General features: G+C 44.2%; 2 protein-coding genes across 2 annotated transcripts in view; one reads left to right on the top strand and one right to left on the bottom strand.

Annotated features, from left to right (window-relative positions):
* LOC144730867 (dynein axonemal heavy chain 10-like) overlaps positions 1-18733 on the top strand; it is a 97283-nt gene extending 78550 nt beyond the window's left edge. Inside the window, exons 68-80 of the mRNA XM_078611661.1 lie at positions 3-157; positions 844-1027; positions 1642-1842; positions 3218-3427; positions 4829-4924; positions 5057-5228; positions 6006-6137; positions 7364-7575; positions 8209-8376; positions 8526-8706; positions 8846-8991; positions 9310-9471; positions 18104-18733. Of these exons, the coding sequence (XP_078467787.1) occupies positions 3-157; positions 844-1027; positions 1642-1842; positions 3218-3427; positions 4829-4924; positions 5057-5228; positions 6006-6137; positions 7364-7575; positions 8209-8376; positions 8526-8706; positions 8846-8991; positions 9310-9456 (2004 nt within the window). The 3' untranslated portion in view covers positions 9457-9471; positions 18104-18733. The remainder of the gene's footprint in view (positions 1-2; positions 158-843; positions 1028-1641; positions 1843-3217; positions 3428-4828; positions 4925-5056; positions 5229-6005; positions 6138-7363; positions 7576-8208; positions 8377-8525; positions 8707-8845; positions 8992-9309; positions 9472-18103) is intronic.
* Positions 14046-18355, bottom strand: LOC144730817 (uncharacterized). The gene has a single exon (XM_078611592.1). It carries the CDS (start codon positions 18353-18355, stop codon positions 17447-17449), a length of 909 nt encoding a protein of 302 aa, XP_078467718.1. The 3' UTR covers positions 14046-17446.
* Positions 18734-26376: the final 7643 nt, after the last annotated feature.

Genomic DNA, 26376 nt, shown 5'->3' on the forward strand with positions numbered 1-26376 from the left:
AGTGGTTTGATCTGGATGCCCCGGAACAGGCGACAATCCCTTGTGAGCACAAGAATAGCCTGACAGCGTTCCAGCGTCTGCTGCACCTACGCTGTTTCCGCGTGGACCGGATGATCCGTGCCATTACTGACTATGTCACTATTACCATGGGCGAGAAGTGAGCCTACGCACGCCAAGCCACATTGCAGATACACCTAGAATCAAACTTGCATTGCAGCATCAGCATTGTTACCCATACACCAAGTATCGTCTTGGTGCAGTACTGTTTCTAAAGGTGTCTTCTAGTTTATATAACTAGGAGTAAAGCATCCTATATATGTTAAATTAATGATTGTAGGAATTTTTTAAAATAGCATTGTAAACATCAGTGAATGTAAATTTCTTGCTGAAACAGATGTAATAAGTTAATTGCCTGTTTACGTCCATGGATAAGTGCTAAAATCTCCAAATTACTATCAAAGAGTTGAGTCTATCCGTAGGACAACCACTGTTGACATCCTACAAAGTGGTACTGATTGAATTGATTCCAGAAGGACAGAGGGCTTGTGTCAACCTCCACCAGGATTTTAACCGCAGAACCTTCCAATTACGAGCTGTGTTCTGTAATCACTGCACGACTCAGTTGGATAAGTTCTCACACGTATCTCATGATAACCCTGCAGCGTTATCACAAGCTCGATATTTGAACTGCCGATCTCTGGATCGAGTGGCAGTCACGCTAACCTCAAAGACGCCTGGACATAAAAATCAACTTGGGCCGTTATCACGGTGTCACCAGTACATGCAGAGTTGCTTGTTACACAGAGGTGGTCGAATGTTGTCTCTTTCACGTCTGTGCTGCAGGTACGTGCAGCCACCCGTCGTCAACATGAAGAATGTTTTTGACCAGAGCAGCTCCGCGTCGCCCGTCATATTCATTCTGAGCCCTGGTGCTAACCCCGCCAGTGACTTGAAGAAGCTGGCAGAGCAGTTGGGCTTCACCAGGAAGCACCTGCGGATCCTTGCCATGGGCCAAGGCCAGGAGAAGGTGGTTTCCTGTTTTAGAAAGTGCGAATGATGTTTCCCTAGCCTCCCAAGAGAGAAGCATTGATGAATGGCTGGTTAATTGCATTTTTAAAACAGAATAATAAGTGTAGTATTTCAATGTTTTTTTACACTTGTGAGGTGAACTGGATCCCCTGGAGAAAACCCTCACATAGGAGGCTATAACCCCAACATAAATATGTATGGATAGGTCAATAACCTGACTTGTACTGCCACCTGTGAGCCATCTTATAACCTTACAGTTTGGTTGTGCAAGATGACAAACATGCATCACAATGCCCAGCATATGCAGTACATATTACCACTTAGATTTTTACAATTTCAGGTTACATACCATCTGAATGCGATTGCACCAGAGTCCATTACCAACAACGTCCCCCTGGGACAGCCGGTGAGGCCAGAGCAACACAAACGAGTCCCAGGGAGTCCGCATGGGGCCAAGGCCCATTCACAGTTAGCATCATAGGTCACTCATTTCGGATGAATCCAAATGTGCATGCTACATTGTGATTGTTGTAGGCGAACAATGAAATTATATGTTGTGAGTTGACATTGTGCAATTGTGGGTTTGTAACTGCGTTGCTTGTGCGCACACAGGTAGCCCTAAAGTTGCTGGAGCACGCAGCAGCACGGGGCCTGTGGCTGATGCTGCAGAACTGCCACCTGTTGGTGAGGTGGCTCAGAGATCTAGAGGAGGCCCTGGGCAAGCTTCACAACCCACACCCAAACCTGCGTGTGTGGCTCACGACGGAGCCAACTCCTCTCTTCCCCATTGGCATCTTGCGGAAATCTTTCAAGGCAAAGCACACAATAGATTGGGGATAAAACACACGTTTTAATTGGTGGAGCTACAGTGTCAGCATAAGGCAGTACATACACATCCATTGTTGTACTGTACTGCTGTAATCCAATGTCTATGCTGCCCGCCTTAACTGTACCCTCGCTCACCATTGTGGTGAAGTATGGTCAAATAAACACCATTACTTATCCAGTGTGAGGAGGATCTCATCCAGAAGTTGATTGACTAAAGGGCTGTGCATGTATACACATGTACATGATATGTGATGTATATATGTTAAACTTCCTTCGCATGCTTGATATACTCTATTGAAGTACAAGCATTCATTACCTGCAATGGTATGGGGCACCATGATAGAGATAAGCAAATCAATGGCTTAAAGGAGTATTAATCTTGTTATCTGTGATAATGCTTTTCTTATTTGTGGTGTGGATAAAACGATGGTTTTAGGATACAATTCCTCTTAAGCATAAAACTAAAACTATAGTTGTTCAGAAACCTTATAACCATTGCTTGTGGTGACATACCGTGTCAGTCGCTAATTTTAAGCTATGGAGGCCAAGGCTGGGTTTTCGATACCAATTACCAATATACCAGCCATGTGTTAAACACAGGTCTTGGTTATCGTAGACATGCGGCAGGGTGCTAATCTCGATTTAAAGCTTTCGTGACTGCAGGGATTCATCTTCTTGGTTCTTTCGGTAAAGTCACGTAGAAGGAAAATAATAAAATAATAAAAATCAAACATCATAAAATAATTCTCACGACGTTTTGGCCACAACGCAAGCAGACGTCTCCAAGCCTGGGGCGTGCCATTCAGACGCTGTCTTCTCGACAGACCTGCTCTCCACCTGAAGACGGCTGCTTGCGTTGTGGCCGAAACGTCGTGAGAATTATTTTATTATGTTTTATTTTTATTATTTTATTATTTTCCTTCTACGTGACTTTACCGAAAGAACCAAGAAGAGGGTACTAATCATCACGCCAAACACACCCCACACACACCGAAAACTCGGATTCAACACTACTGCTTAGATTTTAGTGGTTGTGCTGTATATATAGCTCTGACTGATTTTTGGCTTGTACCGCGTGTTGTTTGGCACTGAATTGAGGTGCACATCAGAGAGCTGATCCCAATCAAAAGTCAAGACCTGGCAACACCAGCAGCAGCTAACAACAATATCCAATCGAGGAAGAAAATAAGCTGCTTAACTTCAGTTCGTGAAAAAGCTCCCAGCACATGGAACAAAACATTTGAGCATCATGCCGAACAACATGCGAGACAACCCGAAAACACATTTGATTTTTATTCAACTCTCAAAAATCTGTATTGATTTCTTGTGCTTCCCTGCTTTGTGCCTTAATGCACACCAGGTCGTAACGGAGCCCCCAAGTGGCTTGAAGCTGAACCTGAGGGCGACGTACTTCAAGGTGTCGCACCAGGCACTGTCGGACTGCCCCCACCCTGACTTCCGCCATCTCGTCTTCACGCTTGCCTTCTTCCACGCCGTTGTGCAGGAGCGTCGCAAGTACGGCAAGATTGGCTGGAACGTCCCCTACAACTTCAATCGGTCTGACTTCCAGGTGACCACCATATCCCTCCCTCTAATTCTAGATTTGATACAGTGATTTTTGCTGTGACGGTGCCACCTGAAGACGGAGGCTTGTGTTGCCTTCGAAATGTCGTGATTTAATTGATTTGTTTTCTCTTTTTTTTACCTACGTGACTTTACCGAAAAAACCAAAGAGTATCCCTCCCTCTAATTCTTATCCATATCCTGGAAAAGGGATTAGGTGGATTGATACATCGCGGGACTGTGAGAGATGGTGAGAGTCTGGGGAGGCCTTTGTCCAGCAGTGGATTAATCATGGCTGATGATAATGTCTACTAGGACAGCATGGATCATACTTATGCAGTACTGGATTGAGAAGCAGGCTCTGCGAGCCCAGTACCAACCCAGGAATTACCCAGAATCAGCCCCAGAGCCCTGGACATCAGTCCCCTATGAGCCATGACACTCCGTGGGTTCACCACCCTCTTCCTTTCAGTGCCCCCATTCCCTAGCTGTTGCCCAGGATCTCCATATAACTCACTGTACTCCTCTCCCCTATTATTAGTCTATGCACGAGGAAGAGGTCATTAGAAAAATATAGTAATGATAAGGCATCCAGTTTATTATTCAGGAGTCTATGGTATAAGGTTGTTTTTGTTCAGTTTATAAGGTGTGGTTTACTTTCTGCTTGTCAACATGTGTTTTATTGCTCTTATAGTTTTAACGAATGTGCAAATATCTTTACACTGCTGTTTGTGTGTGTTTACGGGTAGCACGAAGGTGTGCTTGCTATGCCCATGACATATCTGTTTCCTGACACAATATGCCACAAAAGCTACAAACCCATAAAACAATTGTTACAAAATTTACTACTCCACTTACCAATACCTCTTTCCAAATCCGCATACTTTTTGGAAAAATTCTCAATAAAATACCTTGAAAAAGCGTTTTTTAATGAAATGCTCTAATGAAATTCTGTGTACCGATATGATATTAGCATGTGTGTGCATGGAATACGTGCATATTGGTATTTACGTGCAAACGTGTGCATTCATTTTCATGTTTGCTGCTTGTTTTGGTGCAGAAATGTCTTTGTATAGCCAAATCCTTTTAATGGATTGTCTAGCCAGCTTGTTTTAAATATTTATGCTTTAATGTTTGCATTAGTACATAGTGCATTAGTTTGGCACAACTGTTGATTAGCCAATTTTCATATTTTATTTACACTGTTTTGCACCAATTTTTTGTTATAAATTGGTAAAAGTTTTTACCTTTGTCTGGTATTTTACCCCGGGCTTCCTGACATCAGGGACGTCCTGCAGCATTGGGCTCACACCTGGTTATAAACAAAGGAATCTTACATTCTTTTTCACAATGAAGGCGCGATGAGCATTATAAAGCAAAACTTTAAAACACCTGTGTCTGTACATAGGTTTGCATGGAAATTCTTAACACATACCTAACCAAGGCACACCAGCGAGTTCAAGGCAAGATTCCCTGGGACAACCTCAAGTACCTGATAGGCCAGGTGGGTATTTTTATGTATTCCTTTTAAGGACATGTCCACTGATGAAACTCTATACTCAGTATGCGATTGCATTTGAATATATATATGGGTCACGTGCACTGTACCTTTCTAATGCTGCACGTTGTTGCACAGGTGGTGTATGGAGGCCGTGTCTTAGACAGTTTTGATCAGCGAATTCTGACCACGTACTTGGATGAGTACCTGGGAGACTTTGTCTTCGACACCTATCAGCCCTTCCATTTTTTTCACAATGAGCATGTCGACTACAAAATCCCACCCATTGGGCCCAATGACAGCTATGTTGGTAAGTTGCGAACGTCAACACATTTTTTCCCCCAATGTTTGAAACACCACTACAGCTGGTTTAGCACGTAGTAGGCTTTCGTGACCAATATACATCATAGAGGTTTTCTGGGTTAGATTGCGTAAATATAAATGCGTCGTTAAACCCGCCACCACCATACACAGCCAATTAGTAAAGTTTGTCACGTAAACATAACATGCCAATTCGTTACTAGTTCAGCACACCGATGTGATGGAGAGTAAACCCACAACATTTACAATTCAAATACTAACTGGCTGTGGCGGGTTTAACGACACAATTATATTTACGCGATCCAACCCAAAAAACTCTATTATGGACCACTACAGCTCATTGTTTATTTTCTACATTGTAGGGTGACTGCTTATGTACAGATCATCAGCATAGCCAGTTTCGGTTTAACAGGCCAGACTATGCTTATAAGACTAGTTTCAGTCCATATCAATGTCTTAGGTTTAAACAAATCGTTGAGGCATATTGGTTGACGAATTAAATGTCTTATATGTGATCAAATAATCCATACCATAGACATGAGCTGAGAAACATTGAATCCCAAGACTTGAAGTCAAGCTACTGCATCAGTGCCTTGGTATGGGTACCTGTTCTCTGAGATGTTGCTTGTTACATGGTGAAAACAGAGGTGTTGTCTCGATGTCTTAACATCGATATCATCCCTCTGAAAGACATGCAGCAACCTTGGAACTTTTAACTTCGGCAAGGTTAGATTTTACAGGCCTAACCTTTTTCATTTTTTCATAGATGCAATTGAATCTATGCCTCTTGCGAACACACCAGAAGTGTTTGGGCTGCACCCAAATGCAGAGATCGGCTACTACACCCAGGCAGCATGTGACATGTGGAGGTACCTGGTGGAACTGCAACCGCAAACTGGTAAGCAATTGTAGTCATTGCTTTTAGTGCACGTCAGGGCAAGACATTGTGTGCACAGCCTTTGTACATGGTCAATAATGACATCTGGGGGTGATAATCTGTCAGAGAATCATGACGCCGTGTCGTTGTGTCATTTAAAATGACACGGGTGAATGTGTGAATGTGTTTGCCTTGGACAATAGAGATCCTAGACACTAATCCCCACAACCTCTCAACTCCTCAAGCTCTTTCCATCGCCTACCTATCAGCATTGTTATTTAGCTTAATGTATGGATGTTGAACTTCTTTGACACCATACGTAGCCAACCGTGCTAATCGGAGTTGCATAATGAAGTAAAGTATGTTTTACAATTTTGTCATATAAGAGCGAATTGAATTTAACTATTGAGTTTGGTAGATACAGTACTTGTTCTGTATACAGGCGGTCCCCGCTTTTATGACAATGCTTTCCTGGAAAAGCCCCGTCGTAAATCGGACCCTATTTTCCCATAGACAGTAGAAACAGAAACATCAGCTGCCGATGTGTTTTTCCTTTTATCAGCCCTATTTAACAGGGCTTAATTGTAAAAATCCACATTGATACGGCAGCAAGCGCAGCTTATGCGAATGCTGTCGCAAGAGGTCACACTTTTGGCGCAATTGTCCTTCGCTGACTATGCGTTATGAATGAATGATGCCAAGTCCCATTGGAAACCAGACTGACTGTTCAAATATTTCCGGAGTCATGTCAGAAGATGCGTCGTAAATCAAGATTCTGTATCGTGAATCAATCCATGGTGGCATTACATAAATGTCGTAAATGTGGATCATGCTAAATCGGTCCGTTGTAAACCAGAGACCGCCTGTATTGACCTCATTGGTCTCTCTGACCACGTGACCAGTATTCACACTGGATAGCAAAGGTGTGACTGGCAGTGAAGGTGCTCATATAAACACTGGTTTCACACAATAGGCTTTTTATATATCAATGTTTAGACAACAAAAGTATTGCCATCATCATGCCACAGTATATGTTACGTATATAATTACACGTGTAAATTATTATTGCACATATACATTGTACATATACCTGTCCCTCAGACTGATCATGACTATAATCCTGCTATAGTGGAAAAATGTCAAAGTTTACGATCGACTGGTGCATCCCTGCAATGTGCTCACACATTTATCATCTTGTGATTTTGACGACAACAACAAAAAATGGTGAACACTGTTTAAACCATTAGGAGACACGAGTGTCGGAGAAAGCCGTGAGGACTTCATTGCTCAAGTGTCCGGGGACATTGAGCAAAGGCTGCCCATGAGGTTTGACCTGGACCCGATCAAGAAGGCCCTGGGAAGTGACATCTCACCACCCACTGTGGTACTCCTCCAGGAGCTGCAGCGCTTCAACCGTCTTGTCATCTGCATGGGCAGATCCCTCAACGAGTTGCAGCGGGTAATGGAATTTAAAAGTATCCTGGAATTTAAAACTTCTCCACAAATCTGGCTGTCGCCTGATGAAGCTAGTTGTAATTACTGGCGAAACGTCATACTCAGATTGTAAATGTTGTGGCTTGGCTCTCCAACACACCGGTGCGCTGTACTAGTGACGAATTGAAATGTTCTATTTTAACAACACATTTATATATTTACGCGATCTAACCCAAAAAAACTCTATTATGAATGATATTGGTCGCGAAAGCCTACGTGTTGAACTAAATAATGTAAAGGTTTAGCCCTGTGATTACTTGCTTTGCTAACATAAGGAGTTTCACTAGAGAGCGCTCTAGATTGCCCCAATAGAAAGTTGTAGGCTTATTCTAAGCTTCCCAGACGTCTTGGAAGAAGTAGGAGTACCCACACTTTATCCAACCACACTCGATCGACTACCTGTGGTGTACTTGTTCATACTGAACAGAGGTGGGGAGGATATCAGAAACTTGCCCCATATCAACTGCTGCACTGGGAGATCAAACTGGTGTAGTCTGGATCGCAAGTCCAATGTGTTAACCATCACACTGTAGTAGCATCCCTCAAATAATTATATGTATCAGTAAAGTACCTTTATGGTTGTTTTGTTTCATTGCAGGCACTGATTGGTGAGGTAGGCATGAGCAGTGAGCTGGATGACTTGGCCCAATCCCTGTTCAATGGAGAGATCCCAGCCATTTGGAGGAAGCTTGCTCCCAACACGCTCAAGAGCCTCGGGAACTGGATGATACACTTCAAGCGCAGACACGACCAGTACTCATCATGGGTAGGAACTTGCTTTTCATCAGTTACATAGGGAGCAAGCATGTCAACCCGACACACTGTACACCACTTTGTTGATAAGTAACGTTGTTGACCGTTCCGTCATGGTTTGCACTGAGCATTTATCTCAATAAATGTTTCTCTTATGAATAGATATCTGAAGGAGAGCCACATGTGATATGGCTGTCAGGGCTGCACATTCCAGAGTCTTACCTGACTGCCCTTGTCCAGACCACATGCCACAAAAATGCATGGCCACTGGACAGGTCCACCCTATACACACAAGTTACTGGTTACCGCAGAGCTGAGGAGATCACAGAACGCCGAGGGCAAGGTCAATGAAGACTTTCTATAAAATTACCATGTCATTTTTTTTATTCTGGGACTGCAGTTTTGTTTCACTAGCACACACATATGCCTTAACTTTTTCGTTGATTGCCCACCATTAATCCAGTTTCCTGATGTTTTTCCAGGATACTTTGTGTCTGGCCTGTACTTGGAAGGAGCTGACTGGGACATAGAGAGACGATGCTTGGTTTGCAGTAGACCAAAAGTACTTGTTGTGGAGCTCCCAATTATGGAAATTATTCCGACCCAGTTGCGCTTAGTGAAACTCCAGGTAAACTGGACAAATACAGTCATGCTAATGATCTGTTCTGTGAAAAAAATTGGTTGGTGAGAGTGGCTTTGGTGCTGGTAGCTCTCATGGAGAGGACGGCATATGCTATAGAGATTTTGAAGTGGTGTATAAATTAAAACTTGATAGACCACAATACAAGTGATGCACTGCTGTCTCTGTTGTCACAATCTTCTGTCCATCTCCCTCTCCCCATTGAAGGCCATTAGCTTACATAAATATTTATTTTTCATTCGTAAAGCGGTGTTAATGATGATGATGAAGTGTCTTCAGCTGCAAATGGTGTCTCTTGTACCGCAGAACACTCTTCGAACACCCGTATACGTGACATCAATGAGACGAAACGCGATGGGAGAAGGGCTGGTATTTGAAGCCGACTTGCACACCTCCCAGCACATGTCTCACTTGATCCTGCAAGGAGTGTGCCTCACTCTCAACTCCAGCTGACGTGTGTCTGCCAAGGTAAACTGGATACCTGCATACAACACAACTTTTTCCAACATTGCTCATCTCCATTGCAATTCCTGAGCCAGCAAAGGAAATTTTGCATTCCTTTAGCAGGAATCAGTTCGTGGCTTAGTTTCAGTGCAGCCTGTCTGGGTTGGCAACCCGGAAAATATTTCTGCAACCCGGCACACCACAACCAGTATGATCGTCGCTACTACTCACTTTCCTACTTGGGTCTATCAGCAACCCCGAAAATGAGAAATGAATCCCTGAATCATTCTTTCCATGATTGAGTGCCTATACAATACATCATGTAATAATTTTATTTAATCTTGATATGAATCTTTCGTGAATGCAGGAATCCATACTCTTTGGTTCTTTCGGTAAAGTCACGTAGGTAGAAAAATAATAGATCATGACGTTTCGATCGCAACACAAGCAATCGTAATCAGGTGGGACAACCACAGCAAGATAAAACTGCTGAAGTAGGCTAGAGATCTGCCGTGGTACGAGGTTATATAGGCCTCGGCAGTAGGGGGGGAGAGAGGAGGTGGGGGGAGAGAGGGGCGGGACAGAAAGTGGACCCCGCAGCAGCACTTGGAGAGATCTGAGAGATCGGCTGCAGGGGGGGAGAGAGAAGGGGGAGGGGGAGGAGGCGGGGCAGAAAGTGGACCCCGCAGCAGCACCCGCGTCACTGGAGTAGAGATCGGAGAGTGATGCACAGAGAGAGAGACACACAGTCGGAAATAACAGCTGACATAGGCAGGTAGGATGGAAACATCACAGTCAGTTAAGACTTTACCTCGTTAATAACGTCCTTCCAATGATTGCTCAGTTTGTACCCATCTTCTAATTTATCAATGCCTAATGCAGTTTCAGGACAGTCATGCATTGGAATGTTTGGCTTAATATCTTGTTTTATATGTATAGAGCGCCTTTGTTCATTTAAGGAACATTTTGTATGTGGGAGGCAACTAGAGTATCCAGAGACAATCCACGCACAGAGAGGTTCACGAACCCACTTTCCATGCTGCCATGTCCTGGCCACCTTACACTGCCAGGACACAGGTCAACTCGACTCAACTACCATATAGTTTCCATTGATATGTCCATGGAAATTAGATAATCGTGTCAAACTTATTCTGCCCGGAGTGCAGTTGCTCTATATTACCACGGAGGATGACATTGCTCACTTATAACATTGGGAAAGATTTTGTTTTCATGTGCCTGTGTGCAGCTGTCAGCATGTACATGTATTTATTTGTACACATTTCTTTGCACAGTTGACTCTGCTTGAAACAGTATTCTTGGAATACTCTGACATTATCACGTGAAGTGTCATCCTTATGTCTGAAGTTCTTCCAAAGATATGGCCTAGGAATCCTCAAAAATAATGGAGGTTCCATTAATAGACTGGCATGTCGACATGTTTAATATAACATTTAGAATAATACCAAAATCAGAGAACCTCGCCCGGATAAGGGAAACCGGGACACACCCCTGGAACCAAGCCTGGGTATGGTGTTCGCTGGCAAGTGCCTGGTGACCGGGTGACTCGTGTAACCCGGTCGGGCCCAGCCCAAAATGGCTATGTGGCGCCGTCCTGTGGGCCCACTATCCGCAGGACAAAGTGTGAGGGGCGGGTGCGATGCCAGTTTGGCAGGAATAGGGATGGTCTCAGATGGACTGGACCTTAGCGATGGACACTAGCTATAGGGACGCGGAATGTCACGTCACTGGGGGGGAAGGAGCCAGAGCTGGCGAAGGAGGTGGAAAGGTACTGACTAGATATAGGCTGTCTCCCCTACACACACAGTATTGGCATTGGAACCAAACTTCTTGATCGGGGGTGGTCTCCCTATTTCGGAGTAACCCCTGGTGAGAGGCCCCGGGTGGGTGTGGGAATACTCACAAGCCCCTGGCTGGGTGTTGTTCAGTGGACGAGAGGGTCGCCTCAGTGAGACTTCGGTTCTCAGAAAGGAAAACTCTGACTGTTGTCTGTGCTTATGCACCAAACAGCAGTTCAGAGTATTCGGCCTTGGAGATGGTGGGTGCAGTGCTCAACAGAGTGCCGCCTACCAACTCAATAGTCTTACTGGCCAACTTCAATGATAATCTGAACCCGAATGGTGAGATGTTATTTGAATTCTCTGATAGTCACAGAATGTCAATAACAAACACCACGTCCGAACACAAGAATGCTTATAAGTGTACTTAGTACCAGAGCACCTTGGGCCGAAGGTCAGTGATTGACTTTATAGTTGTATCATCAGACCTAAGGCCGTATGTTCTGGACACTCGGGTGACGAGAGGGGCAGAGCTGTCATCTGATCACCACCTGGTGGTAAGTTGGATCCTATGCTTGGGGCACTGACCAGATAGATGTGGAAGGCCCAAACAAATAGTGCGGGTTTTCTGGGAACGTCTGGCGGAAGACCCAGTGCAGAATTATTTCAACCTCTAACTCTGGAAAAAAACTTATCCTGCACTCCAGGGGAGGTCGTGGACATTCAGTCTGAGTGAACGATGTTCAGGACCTCGATTGTGGATGCAGCTGCGAAAAGCTGTGGCCTGAAGGCAGTTGGTGCCTGTCATGGCGGCAACTCTATGACCCGCTGGTGGACACCAGTGGTGAGGGAAGCTGTCAAGTTGAAGAAGGAGGCTTTCCGAGCTATGCTCGGAAAAATGTCTCCCGACTCGATTGAAAGGTACTGGCTTGTCAAGAGGACGGCAGCTGCAGCAGTCACTGAAGCGAAAGCCCGGGCATGGGAGGAGTTTGGAGAGGCCATGGAGACGGACAACTGGGCATCCTCTAAAATGTTCTGACAAACCATCTGATGCCTTAGGAGGGGTCGATGGGGCGTGGTCCAGGCTGTTTTCAGTAAGGGTGGCGTAACATTGACCTCAACTAAAGAGAGGTGGAAGGAACACTTTGAGGAGCTCCTCAACATGGTGGACATGCCCTCCTCTCAGGAGGGAGCCCTGAAAACAGCTGGGGGGGTCGGATCCATCACGGCTGCTGAAGTCGCTGTGACAGTTGAGGGTCTTCGTAGTGGCAAAGCTACTGGGGTGGACGAGATTCGACCAGAGTTGTTGAAAGCGCTGGACAGTGTAGGAGTGTTGTGATTAACATGCCTCTTCAATGTTGCATGAAAGGCGGGTATAGTAACTCTGTATTTGAAAAATCGGGTCGTGGTTCCCATTTTTTAAAAAGGAGACCAGAGGGTGTGCTCCAACTATAGAGGAATCACACTCTTCAGTGTGCCAGGTAAAGCTTGTGCCAGGTAAAGCTTATGCCAGAGTGCTGGAGAGGAGGCTTCGTTCGGTGGTTGAGCCTCAGCTTCAGGAGAAATAATGTGGATTCCGTCATGATCATGGAACAATGGACCAGCACTTTTCCCTCTCACAGATATGAGGGGTCATGGGAGTATGCTTCTCCAATCTACCTCTGCTTCGTAGACTTGTAGAAAGCATGTGACCGTGTTCCCCGCAATGGCTTGTTGGAGGTGCTGCGGGAGTATGATGTACCCGTGCCGGTCCCTTTATTCCCGGAGTGAGAGCTGTGTCCGTATTCTTGGTGTTAAACCAAAGTCGTTCACTGTGGGTGTTGAATTCCACCACTTGGTGCGTCTTGTCTCCAATTGTTTGTGATTTTCATGGATAGGATATCAAGGCGCAGCCGAGGTATGGAGAGTATCCATTACAGGGCCATGGAGGTGGTGTCGCTGCTTTTTGCAGATGACGTCCTCGTCAGTCTGTGATCTCTAGCATTAACTAGAATGGTTTGATGCCGGGTGTGAAGAGGCTGGGATGAAGATCAGCACCTCCAAATCTGAGGTCATGGTTCACTTCCAGGAGACGGTGAATTGTTCTCTCCAGGTGTTAGGGGAATAGCTGCCCTTAGTGGAGGAGTTTAAGTACCCCGGTGTCTCTTTCGCGAGTGATGGTAAGTGGGAGCGGGAGATCGGCTGGCAGATCGGTGCGGCGTCCGTAGTGTTGTGGGCACTGCACCATTGCGTGGTAGTGAAGTGGGAGCTGAGTTCTCGAACAAAGTTCTCGGTGACAGGTCGATCTACATTCCCACCCTCACCCATGGTCATGAGCTTTGGGTAATGACCGAAAGGATGAGATCGTGGGTACAAGGGGCTCACTCTCCGTGATCGGGTGAGGAACTCAGTAATCCGGGAGAGCCTCAAAGTCGAGCGGTTGCTCCTCTGGATCGAGAGGAGCCAGTTGAGATGGTTCAGGTAGATGGTAAAGATGCCCCCCTGATAGACTCCCCCTGGAACTCTACCGGGCACGTCCCATTGGGCATAAACTCCGGGGCCAGCCCAGGACACGTTGGCGGGACTATGTCGCTCATCTGGCTTGGGAACGCCTGGGAATTACCCAGAAAGAGCTAGAGTCTGTCACCAGGGAAAGGGAGGTCTGGACCATCCGACTCAACATGCTGCCTCCACGACCCTCATCAGGACAAGCGGACTGAGGAACGAACGAACGAACCATGCATTTCGGAAAGTTACATTTCTGGGAAAAGTAGACCAAATGTTTGTGCAATGTTGTGCAAACATAAAATCTGACAAAACATGAGTAATATGAATTTTATTTAATCTCTTTGCATAGTGAGCCATATGCTATAATGTTCCGCATAGCAAGTGCAATAAGAAATGTAATTTATTTAAATTTATGGGTTAAAACAGTCAAAATAATAACTACATATTATCAACTTGTTGCTATACTTTGGGAAGCTCTAACATTTGAGGCAGATCTACCAAATCAATTTAAAGTGCCCATGAAATAGAAATACTGATGATGATTTTTTTTTAAAGTTATTGATACAACTTTGCATTTAGCAGGGTTTTTTGGTTACCTTTTTCTTACCGGAACATTCCTTGGAAAATATCGTTTATTCAGGTTGTACTGATTGTATTATTTGTCCACTAACCAACCCGAGGAGCATCAGCCATATACAGTGCCAGATGAATTTGTCCTTGAGGCAAAGACAATCACATTACTATTTATCTACAGCAATAAGAAACACATTGGTAAATAAACTTTAAAAACACTTAACAATTCAAACAATGAGCTAAGACTTGCACACATGCATATATGTTAAACACTATGCTCACTTAGACTATAATTAGGCATGTAATGTATATGATAAATAGCACAATCCATCAGGATGCTTTATATTTCATTCTAATAAATTGCCTTGCATTTCATGTTAGGACATTTACCTCAATGTCAATTAAAGAAACTTCCTGTCACATCTTGTCAACAAAGTAAGCTGGAGTCAATCTTAAATATTTCTTTGACTTGGCGCCATGCACATGGCTAAAGATGACGACGATGATGTTGATGTGTGTAGAATATTCAGCGCACATGCACGCATGTCAAGATTCATGTCCTCGATCACAAGCACACAGACCAGCATGTCTGGCTACAGAAACGTCATTCCTCTTGTAAAAGGCACTAATGCACAGTGCAGCTCGGCCCAACCTTGAATAATCTTGCCTACATCGCATACGAGACACGTGCCATGGTGCAGCGCGGAGCTGTAGTTTCTTCCAAGCCAGTGCAAGGGCGTAGGCCCCGTGAGGTCATGGAGACCCATCTTCGTGGGTTGGGGTGAGGGGCTGCTGTCTTATGTCTGCTGTGGTCATGTATTTTTAGATTCGAATAAATACTGTACTGTCCTTTATGCCATTGGCAGTGCTACAGCCTTCGCAAGTGTGGGGGGGGGGGGTGCTAAATGGTGGAGCAAATGGGGGGATGGGGGAGAGACAGGGGAGTTGGGCGAAACCATGATGGAAGAAAGGGAAAAAAAAGTCAGCATCTGCTTCATAAAGGTGCTGTAGCGGAGGGGTGAAGACAGAGTAGCTCCAATTACAATTTGAATGTATTTAGTGCCTAAATGCAAACTACATCTCAAACGTTATACACACATGATACACTACCACCAAATGGGGATTTATATAGCCAATATATTTTAAAATTAGGTTTGCATTTTTATAATATACTTAATATTTAGTTTGAACTGCGTACGTTAATATGGTTGTCGTATAGTACTCTGTTTAGATGCTCTTGCATTGAAACGCTATTTAAATTCATATTCCTGTAGTCTGGTTGCAGAAGAGAGCTGAGCACAGACAGGAGACACGTTCTGCCTCAGATTATATTGTACACCATCCCTCAGCCACAGTGTCTCTCCAATGAGTGATACTGTTAACATAAGTTATGTATAGCACATTATATTTTTAACACTTTAGATGTTCTTTTAACAGTAAATTAATGCGTTTATATGGACCATTTACTGTTAAAGGTAGCCAATTGGCAACTACAGTATTCCTTAACCAGAGAAAAATTTAGTCGAGGTGGCTAAGTCTTTTGTTTGTCCCCTACCAAGTAGAGGGGAATCAGCCCCCCTCCACCCCTATGGTCTATTCCAGGCCTCCTTGTGGAGATGTGAATATTTAAGTGCGGATATCCACTGCTAGAAAACAAATTAACTTTTCTATGCACGTGAAGCGTGATCAATAAGTGAGAGGTAGAGCGAAGGGGGATGATGGTAGGGAGGTAAATGGAGCGAAGAAAACCAGTGGGAAAGGTCTGAAAAAAGATTTGCGCAAAGAGAAGATGTGAAAATCTACACCAGCAGTATGAGAAGAATAGCTTGCATGCTGAGAATTATAGCTTACTGTCAGATAGTACATATTCATCTTCGTTATTTTTTTACATCGAAAACATTTCATATTGTATACAAGCCCATTATAAATGTTTACATGTGTGTGTAACAATCACAGCTGCAGAAACGAACTATGGTATTACATTTACCAAGCCATGTATTACATTATGTGCTTATGGTTGTTGTGTAAAAACCCAGTTGCTAATGCATTCTTAACGTTCCACGGTATCGTGGGCATAGCCAACCATCAGGCACCGCACATCTGCTGCTTGCCTATGAACACTAACGTTCTATTCCCGATCTCCAATAATCGTTAAAACGTGTCCACAAAAAGCCTACAGTGTTCAGCAAAGTTTATTATGGAAAAAAAACCCAGCGAGTATATTTTTTCTGCCGCTGTGAGAAAAATACAAATCTTAATTACTTTGGCTAGCCAAGCCTTCAGTAAAGAAGATCTTGCTGTTAGCAACATAGATCCCCATGAACAAAGATCCCCACTAAATGCCACTGTCCAGGCTCAGTGCCATGACTGTTGTATTTGTGAATACTTTGTTCGTGATGCAAAGTAGCCATAAAATGGCAGGAGAGCAACTGATTCTTGAATCTGTATAGAACTTCAAGTTTTACCTCCTCATATGCGTAGGTTTTCTTTGGGTAGTTCAATTTCCACTCGCATGAAGCCAAACATTCATGAATGGAATTGGCCAAACATCCCAGTATAGCCCCCTCCTGACAATCTCTTGAGTCTTACCGGGGTAAATTTAGGGCATTATTATGTTGTGTCTTATATAAATGCCCTCAATTATTTCTGGAAGTCACCATCAGTTCTAATAAATTGGGCTAACATTGCATACAGGACCTTATTAAGAGTCTTGAAGACTCAGTAAGGTTTTACGGGAAAAAGATTTCAATTATTGATTTGTAAATTCAGCACTTAGCAGTGCACGTTTGCTGTTGTTTTGTAATTTGAGGGCATTCAGTTGATAGATATATGTGCATGTGCCTATGCCCAATATATAATTTAAAAATACCATGTTCTGACTTGGCTAGTATTTTGTTAGCACTGCCAATGAGATTGTCTCTGTGTAACTGTAATCAAATGCACGTGTAACCAGTGGGAAAAATATTTTACCGTAATCAATAATTACTCTTCACACATCTATGTCTACAAGGGATGGTTTCCACCTTTTCCCACCAGTTTTCTTTAACTATTCATGAAATGATATTTAACTGTAAAAAAACAATGCTTCACTACATCCATTTGTTACAGTTAAAATGTTAATACTATTAAAGTGTAGATTGTGGTCATAAAGCCTTTGTCTTCTTGCCCTGCTTCAAACAGGTCACTTTAGGTGTTGGTACGTTTGGTAACGTCTGAGATAGCCGAACGAGTCCTGCTGTTTGGCTTTGAGCATCGTCCAGCCCTGTCTGGGGAAGACGAACCGCATTGTTGCAGTCTTTATCATTGAGCACAAGCTCTCGTGGCATTTGGCTACCACAGCCGTGAATGCCTGTGTCCTGGCACGGCAGGAAAGCGGAGGGGTCAGGCATGTCGTACAGGTAGAGGCAGGGGTTGCCCACCACCCTGGGGGACACCCAGGAGTCCAGCACAGGGCTGAGGAAGAGTCCAGGGTCGGGCATATCCGTGAGGCTGTCGAGACTCATAGAGCGTACAGCCGCGCTGCGCACGCTGTACTTGGGCGACACGTACGACTGCCTCACGATGCTGCTTTGCCGCCGGTCGCCATGGTCCTTCCCGACGGGAGGCCCTCGTACAGTCGCGGGCGAAGCTCCCCGACCTGTCGCGCTGTCCACCTTGGGCGGGGGGTAGCCCTTGCCGCTGGAGAGCCTGCCCCTGACGTGATGCAGCTGGGTCGTTAGGTGGGCTATGGTGCTGCGCTGTTGCTCCAATTCGTGAGCCATGACGTGCATCCTGTGGCTCTTCTGCTTTATCTCCTCCAGATACTCGCGCTCCTGGCCCCTCATGCCGCCCTCCAGCGCCGCTATGACTACCAGCGTTTGGTCGATCTGCTCGGTGAGCTCCTGCTTCTCTTGTTCTTTATTTCTGAGCTGAGCCTCCAGCTCCCAAACACTCCTCTCCAGTGCCTCATCCACACTCTTTTCATCTTTGCTCCAGAGCTCTCCTGTGTGATGTGACACAAGCACACAAAAAAATTTGTAGTTTTTTCTTGTAGTTGGTGAATTTATGTCCATTCCATTGACCCAGTATTTATCTGTATTTGTCACTGTTGACCTACATTTATTTTTTTCCGGCAGCTACTACTGGAAATTTAAAACTTGATTACTATAAAGTTACATAACTATTATTACAATTAAGTCTAGATTCCTACACCACTCCTGAACAGGGTTTATGAAAAAGGCACTTTTATTCCAGGAAGGGCCACACTTGATAAAAATTAGCCAACCCTAATCAAACACAGCTTTACTGGAGTACGTTTGTTGCAAGTTGTGAATCATTTACCTGTTCTACACCGTCTTTTGTTTTTGTTTATGCTGTTTGAGGTTTGGTATTGTTAAGAAACACTGTTGACAATTTGTTAAGCATATATTGTAATAAACATGTTTCAAAAGTTCGAGTTCATTCACTATTTTATTGTATTTGCAACATGTTTGAGGCGATTTCATCAATAATAATGGATGAGGGCCACCCCACACTTTCAGACAATGGTGGTTATTTTACCATATTTCGTGATGCTGGTCAATTCAGGTTGATGATGGGGTTGCGTGGGATTCGTTCAGATATTCAATTTACATGAGCCATGGCTGAGGATTCCCCACATTGCAGTACGCTAACCACTTGCTACTGCTGCACCACGATTTTATTAATAATGGTCAGCTATGTTCTTTTATCTCTTACTGGTTCCTCGATGCGACAATCCATTCGTCTCCAGCACACGAATTAATCTCGTCACTATCTCCAAAGTTAGTCGTCCTCTCGGATGCGGTCCTTCCCCTGGCTGCCACTCCATCACCATTCTCGTCCTCCGCAATATCATGTGCTGCAGACTGTAGTACGACATTAGATCGTAAAGTCTGCATTGCGTTAAAGTGGAGTCATTTGTAGTCTAAATGCCTATCAGCAGACTGGAAGTGTGGGTGGATTTATTGATTGCCTCCCCTTGATTTGAAGGTCACCTTTGTTGAAGCACTTTACACAGAATCATATTTATTTACGCTGGAGGAGTCCGATGAGCTCTGAAGCTCTTTGCACGGATGTTCTTTCCTATTGAAGATGTGAAAAAAATGATCTCACCTTCACTGGGGGCTGTCTTCATCACAACTTCAAAAGTCAAATCTGCAACAGTTTAAACCAAAAACACTTAAGTGATTATCAATCAATCTATTCACAGTTGGCTAATATCCTACGTTCATACATTTATGATAGGTACAATATGCAATACACCTACATGTCATGTTTTGATTATTTAATTCCCCTTTGCCCTCTGCTTTCCCCATGACCCAATTATAATGTTAGCAATGAAATATACTACACATGCACATTCTTACAGCAGCGACTTACATAAATTATTGATACATTTTATACACTTGAAGATGCCACCGCAGCAAAGAGCACCAAGGAATTATGCGTTTAGGGTGGAAACTCGTATTGGAAACATCATCAGCCATAAGAGGATATTAACATGCCTAGAAATTTCCATGGTGACATTTATTGTGACACTAAACTTTGCCAACTGAAATCACGATACCGAATGTTATCACAATTTCCTGGATTTGCAGGATTTTATACAGATCCAGCCCCTGTTTCTCCCAGCATTTAGCGACTATCACTGTGGAGAAGTGAACGGCGGTGGGGTGCCCCCAGTACCAGCGCAGTGACGTTGCAGCTGTGCTATCTCCGAGTGCAGGAGGCCGAGCCTCTGGCTGTGCGCGTGCTGCTCGGCCTGCAGAGCTTCCTTGGCTCGCTCCAGCCGAGCCCTGGCCGCTGGCTCCCAGGGCTCCAGGACATCTACACAGAGTCACCCGTGAGGAAATCATGAATGTGTGCAAGGTTTTGTTACAGGTTCTTTAGTTTAATGAGGAAGAGTAATTCCGTTTTTCAGCAGGTTCAGTTGGAGAGGAAACCAATTAGAACACTCCTGTTTTCAGGTTGTGTTTTGTGTTGTTTGGCATATCTGGCATTTCTATTCATGTGCTGAGAACTTCTTCAGGAGCTCAGTCCCTCAGCTCAATACAGGTTCATGAATTGGCTCCCTGCACGTTGAGTGAAACGTCGGGCATTCTGAACATTACGCAGTACAACACGAAAACGCATGGGAGACGTACAGAGGCAGAAAGAGAAAGATGCTGCTTGACATATTTGAAGGTGGTGGAGGTGTACAGATGAAGTAAAGACGCAGAAGAATGTGATGGGGAAAAAGGAGTTTGAAACGAGGACATGCCATTGGGTAGAGTACTGAGATGCTTTTCTGTCTTCCTGTTCAACCCAGAAATGCGTGACATTTACCTCCATTGGTGGGCCTGAACCAGTATTGGTGGGGCCCAAGTCTACGTCCAAGGGGACATTCACTGTAGTAGTAGGTTTTTACCCTTGCAACTGGTACAAAAACTGACACCTTTATACAAGGCATCATGTTTGGAATAACCACAACACAAGCAGTCAAAATGCAAACAAAAAGACACAACTCTGATGATAATATGCACTGTCCATGAAGTTGATTGGTCCACACCCGAGACAGCTTTTCTTAGAGCCTAGTCTCCATTGGTGTTGGACCAGATGACGCTAAAAGGCGTACATTCACTGTTGACTTCTTATCCAAGAGCAGGAAATTAACTCAGGCTTACAAGAGTGAGTCAAGCACCAGAACTACAGTTTCACCCAGCTAGATAGAAGACAGGCGTTTACTTCCGTATAACATCTAAATACAATAGTTGTTATTTATTATGTTGTACATTTTTTTACCGCTCCAAGTACATAATGGTAAACTGAATAAAGAGCATGATACCATACGCTTTGGTTCTTTCGGTAAAGTCACGTAGGTAGAACAATAATAGATCACGACGTTTCGATCGCAACACAAGCAATCGTCATCAGGTGGGACAACCACAGCAAGAAAAAACTGCTGAAGTAGGCGAGAGATCTGCCGTGGCACGAGGTTGTATAGGCCTCGGCAGTAGGGGGGGAGACAGAAGTGGGGGGGGAGGATGGGCAGAAAGTGTACCCCGCGGCAGCACCCGGGTCACTGGAGTAAAGTGGACCACCTCAGCAGCACTGGAGAGATCGACACGGATCAGAAACAAAGACAATGGTAAATAAGCTGGAACCAAAGATGTGTTTTAAAAGGTGCATGCTTGGAGTTTGAGAGCCAGAAAATGGACACACGATTCAGTGAATGCAAATTAAAAACGTTGACTGATAACATACTTGTATTAGTCCTTGGGCCAGACCAGTTATCGGTACCACCCAAGGTGGCAAAACTTCAAAGGTGCCATTTTGTTTGTTACACCAACAGAAGGCAAGACATGATAACCTTTCCAAATGAGCAGCTGTTGAATTTTTCTCGCAGTACACCTGTTTTTGCACCTATCCCAATCACGCCTATTTGCCCGGACGTTACAAATAAAACATTCCAACACCTCTGCTGTTAAGACAATAAATAATTTACAAAATGGATGTTTTTCCCCAAGGCATGTATTTCATATATATAGCATTTATTTACGATTGTTCTTAATTTCAGTGACTTAGTGAAGTCTGGAATATATTGGCGCTGTTTCCCTTCTGTTTCTAGCAGCTTGTTTGTTCATGATCACTTAGTGGCAGGTGAGGCAAGTACTGATGGTTCTGTATTATTTCTATTCAGTAAAGATATCTAAAGTGGTAACTTTACCCTCAATGTATTAATGTACCTGTTAAGATTATTGTTAAGTTTGTCAATTTTTATATATGTTTAATAGTTTGCTTCTATAAATTGTAAACTTTCATAACATGCACACAATTATTACCAATAACTTTGTTATTGGTAATAACTTTGTTATTGGTAATAATTAATTATTAAAATTATAAAAACTAACTTTATATTTTCTAAGTTTGTTTTTACGATTTTATACACACTTCGCCAAGTAAACAAAGCCTTAAATTAGTCATTTGTCTCCGCATTCTAAGAAATAACCTACGTGAATTGCATATCATTGACAAGCTTATTCTCTGGAGCAGACGTCTAGCTTCGTCATATATGGCTATTTACTTTGCTGTCATGGCATTAAGAGGGGGAACACACAAGTAGAACTCTCAAGTCTCATTGCTACTGGCATCACAGTGCCAGAACTGGTATTGCGATTTTCTCAAAATGACATTTTGCATGCCGAGTGTGACAACTCATGTTTCATAAAGGGTAAAGCCACATAATTCTACATACTGCTTCCTACTTGGAATAGCTAGAAATGTTCAGAAGGATTTTTTGATATCTTTTGTCATTTTATGTGGTATTATATATGTCAAATATATTTTTACATAATTAACTGAAAGAATAATATGACAAAAGCCTCTGTAGAGTACCAACCAATTAGTTATTGATCACATTAAAACAAACCAAAAAGTTACGGCTTCATCTACTAAGTCAATATTGTGTTTTACATAATATGTAAACTTTTGCATATTTAATGAGATAACACGAAAATATGCATAAATGAATGGGGGGAAAGTAACAATACAAAAAAGCTTATATTTTTGTGTATATTCATCTGGTAATTTTTAATTCTGATAAAAGGATATGATTTTTTTTTGCCTATTCACCTGCAGTACCTCCCCTTCATTTAGTTAAGATTAGTTAAGATGAAGGAGGCTTTTCAGTTCAACTGGGCTCCACCAATCCCTTTGGCCGAATCCCTGTTGACCACGCTACAGAAGAAACAGTGAAAAAAGACACCCAGACAGCTGGAGGGACAAAGGGATTCAGCTTGAAGCAAGGAGCCGTGACCAAATTTTACCTAACAGCTGAGTACAGAAGCATGTACCTCAGACAGCTGAGAGACTTGATAGGTCAAGGCAAGTCCAAACTGTCCCATCCAGATGTACAGGGTCCAAGGATCAAGAGAGATGAAGCAGATGTCCAGTCTCTCATTGACCTTATGGAGAATAACTGGATCAATCCCCTATCCCCTGATGAGACAGATCTGGTTAGCCTCTCCACTGGTACCATGGCTTCACCTGATGTTACCAGGGATCTCTTGAGACCTCTTGAGATAGGAGAAGAGGCCTACCAGGTATTGAAGCAAACAAGGTTAGTTGAGGACCCACCATCTGTGAAATACCACAAGATGACCAAACAAAGTCTGAAGACATTCTCCAATGTCAGCACAAAAACAGCACATGGAAAGAAAGCACAGGATGTGGTTCTGAAGGCAGATAGAAACCTGTTCAGCCACATGATCCTGGTGGCTGAAAGCAGGAAGGTGAATATGAACGATGTCCTTGCCCACCCACTGGGCCCACTGCCATGGGCACTGGCACATGCTGATGGGTCCCTACGATAAACAAACAAGGCTGCACTTGCCAGAGAGCTTGAAAAGAATGTGTCTCCTGCAGAAGACATCCCAGCCCCATCTACTTCCATCATTGATGGGATGAGCCTGGTCCAAAAAATGAATGGCAACAACAAAACCTTTGCACAGGTAGCAGAGTCAGCCTTGACCCAGGTCCTCCACGAGGGGGCACAGAGTGAGAGGACTGATGTTTTTGATGTCTACCGACAGACTTCGATCAAAGATGCTGAACGACTGAACCGGGGTGCAGACACCACTCTCCAGTACAAGAATCTTGCAGGGGGGTGCCACGTCCAGCAGTGGAGAAAATTCCTGTGCAGTCGCTCCAACAAGACCAGTCTCATCAAGTTTCTGATGGAAGAGTGGTAATTCCCACGATACATAGAGATGCTGCATGGCAAGGTGTTGTACATGACTTGTGAGGAAACCTGCTACAAGTTGACAGAAGATGAGTGTGAGAAAGTAGCAGAGCTGCACTCCACGCATGAAGAAGTTGACACCCGTCTGCTCCTGCATGCATTGCATGTAGCAAATGTGGGCTCAAAGGCAGTTATCATCACAGCTGAGGACACTGATGTCATGGTGCTTTGTCTTGGCTTCCAGAAGGACATCACCTGTCCCGTCTACCAGAAGTGTGGGACACAGAACCGCACACGGTTTGTCGATATCAGCAATCTGGCAAGGTCACTTGGAGACAGCATCTGTGACAGCCTAATTGGCTTGCACGCCTTCACAGGCTGCGACACTGTCAGTGCATTCGCCAGCAGAGGGAAGCTGAATGCCCTGAAGATAGTGAGAGAGGACACTTCCTGCCAAGAGACTTTTAGTCGACAGGGGTAGTCATGGAATGTGAGTGATGAACTGTTCCAGAAAATTGAGCAGTTCACCTGTCGCATGTATGTTGCTAATCGCAGCACTGGTGAGGGTGAGGTGAACGAACTGCGCTACCAGCTCTTCTGCACCAAAAGGGGAGAAGTCGAGTCCAGCCAGCTGCCACCATGTAGAGACTGCCTCTTCATGCATGATCAACGAGCCAACTATCACGCAGCAATCTGGAAGTGCTGTCTGCAGTCTAACCCTGTGGTGCCAAGCCCTACTGAGTATGGATGGACAGACGATGATGGCACGCTGGCCATTTACTGGATGCGCTCCCCACCCGCACCAGATGTGGTCTTGGAACTGCTAGCATGCAAGTGTGTGCGTTCATGCAAAATGCCAAGCTGCACGTGCCTGTCAAATGGACTGACATGCACAGACATGTGCAGGTTACAGACCTGCAGTAACCAAAAACTGCAGGATGATCCAGAACCTGACTTTGAACTCGGGGAGTCAGATGACGAGATAGACGAGCAGTTTGATGAGTGACACAGGGTGGTGATTCTGATGATATTACTGTGGTGGTAGTAGTATAAATTGATGCACAGTGTGGTCATTCTGGACTTGGTTACCCTTGTTAACACCATCTAAGTACACACAGAGCTTGATAACAATAATGTAACCTTCACATATACCCATCACTAACGATATATATGGGATTACATGTATCATTGACTAAGTATATGCGAATGTCAATGTTTATAATATTCAAGTAGTTCCTTACCTCACTGTGGTTTTCCTTATTATCCTGTGTTTTCATTGTGCATTTAAACCAACAAAGACCAGCTTGTGACCTAACTGGCTTAGGTCGAGGTAGTTTGTCAGTAATAATGCCCATTGCATCGTTCCGGACGCCTGTCACAGGCTATGGGTGTTTGCAAGTCGTGGTAACTGCAACTAAGCTGCCACTCCGCAAAGGTGATCATATCAGAATATGTCCCACACACAGATGGAGGATTACAAAAAACATGACTAGACTTTGCAACCTCAGCTGGTACCAATAAGTGATTTTTTTTAGGTCTGGGCCCTTGGACTATATATGAAAGTAGGCTTCGGCAGGACAAAAAGCACGGCGGTTAGGCATTTATGTAATTCATATTTTCACGTCATATATAACCCCCACTGCACCATAGGAAGATGATAAGAGATAAATCGTAAGGTACTCAAAGGCAGGTCATATAAAGATATACAGATATATGATGGTGGATAGAGGGAGGCGAAAATGTCTTATGGCCCAGCCCTGTGCAGTGGGCGCCACCTCAATTTCCCCACAATCACTACCCCTACCCGCCAACACCCATACCGGCGTTGGGTTACAGATGACCTAACAGTCTTGTGAAAGGAAATGCAAACACCGCATCATGTAATCATGTGGAGCTTTGTTGGCCGTGCAGGCCGCCTTAGGGGCCGTCCATAAATGACGTCACGTGATTTTGGACGATGTTTGACCCCCCCTCCCTTGTCACACGGCGTCACAAAAAGTCAGACCCCCCCCCCCCTCAAATATGACGTCACAAAGCTCTGCCCCCCCCAAACCATATTTCCATTTTGAAAATAAAACATCGTAGTGCGTATTTAATGTGGCGCTGCACTCTCATGTTGTACGAGTGTTGTTATACCAATTGTTGTTTTCACAATTCTATATTTATTTAAAGTTGCGCATTTTGATGTGACGTCACATTTCTCAACCCCCCCCCCCCTCGTCACATCGTCACAACTGTCTGACCACCCCCTCCCCCAGGTGCGTGACGTCATTTATGGACGCCCCCTTAGTGCATCTTTGTGTTAAACTAAGAGGAATGGATGTTTGTCAAGGTATAGAAGGAGCCTTACCTGAG

This window comes from Lampetra planeri, chromosome 37, assembly GCF_965212315.1.
Source record: "Lampetra planeri chromosome 37, kcLamPlan1.2.h2, whole genome shotgun sequence".
NCBI lineage: Eukaryota > Metazoa > Chordata > Hyperoartia > Petromyzontiformes > Petromyzontidae > Lampetra > Lampetra planeri.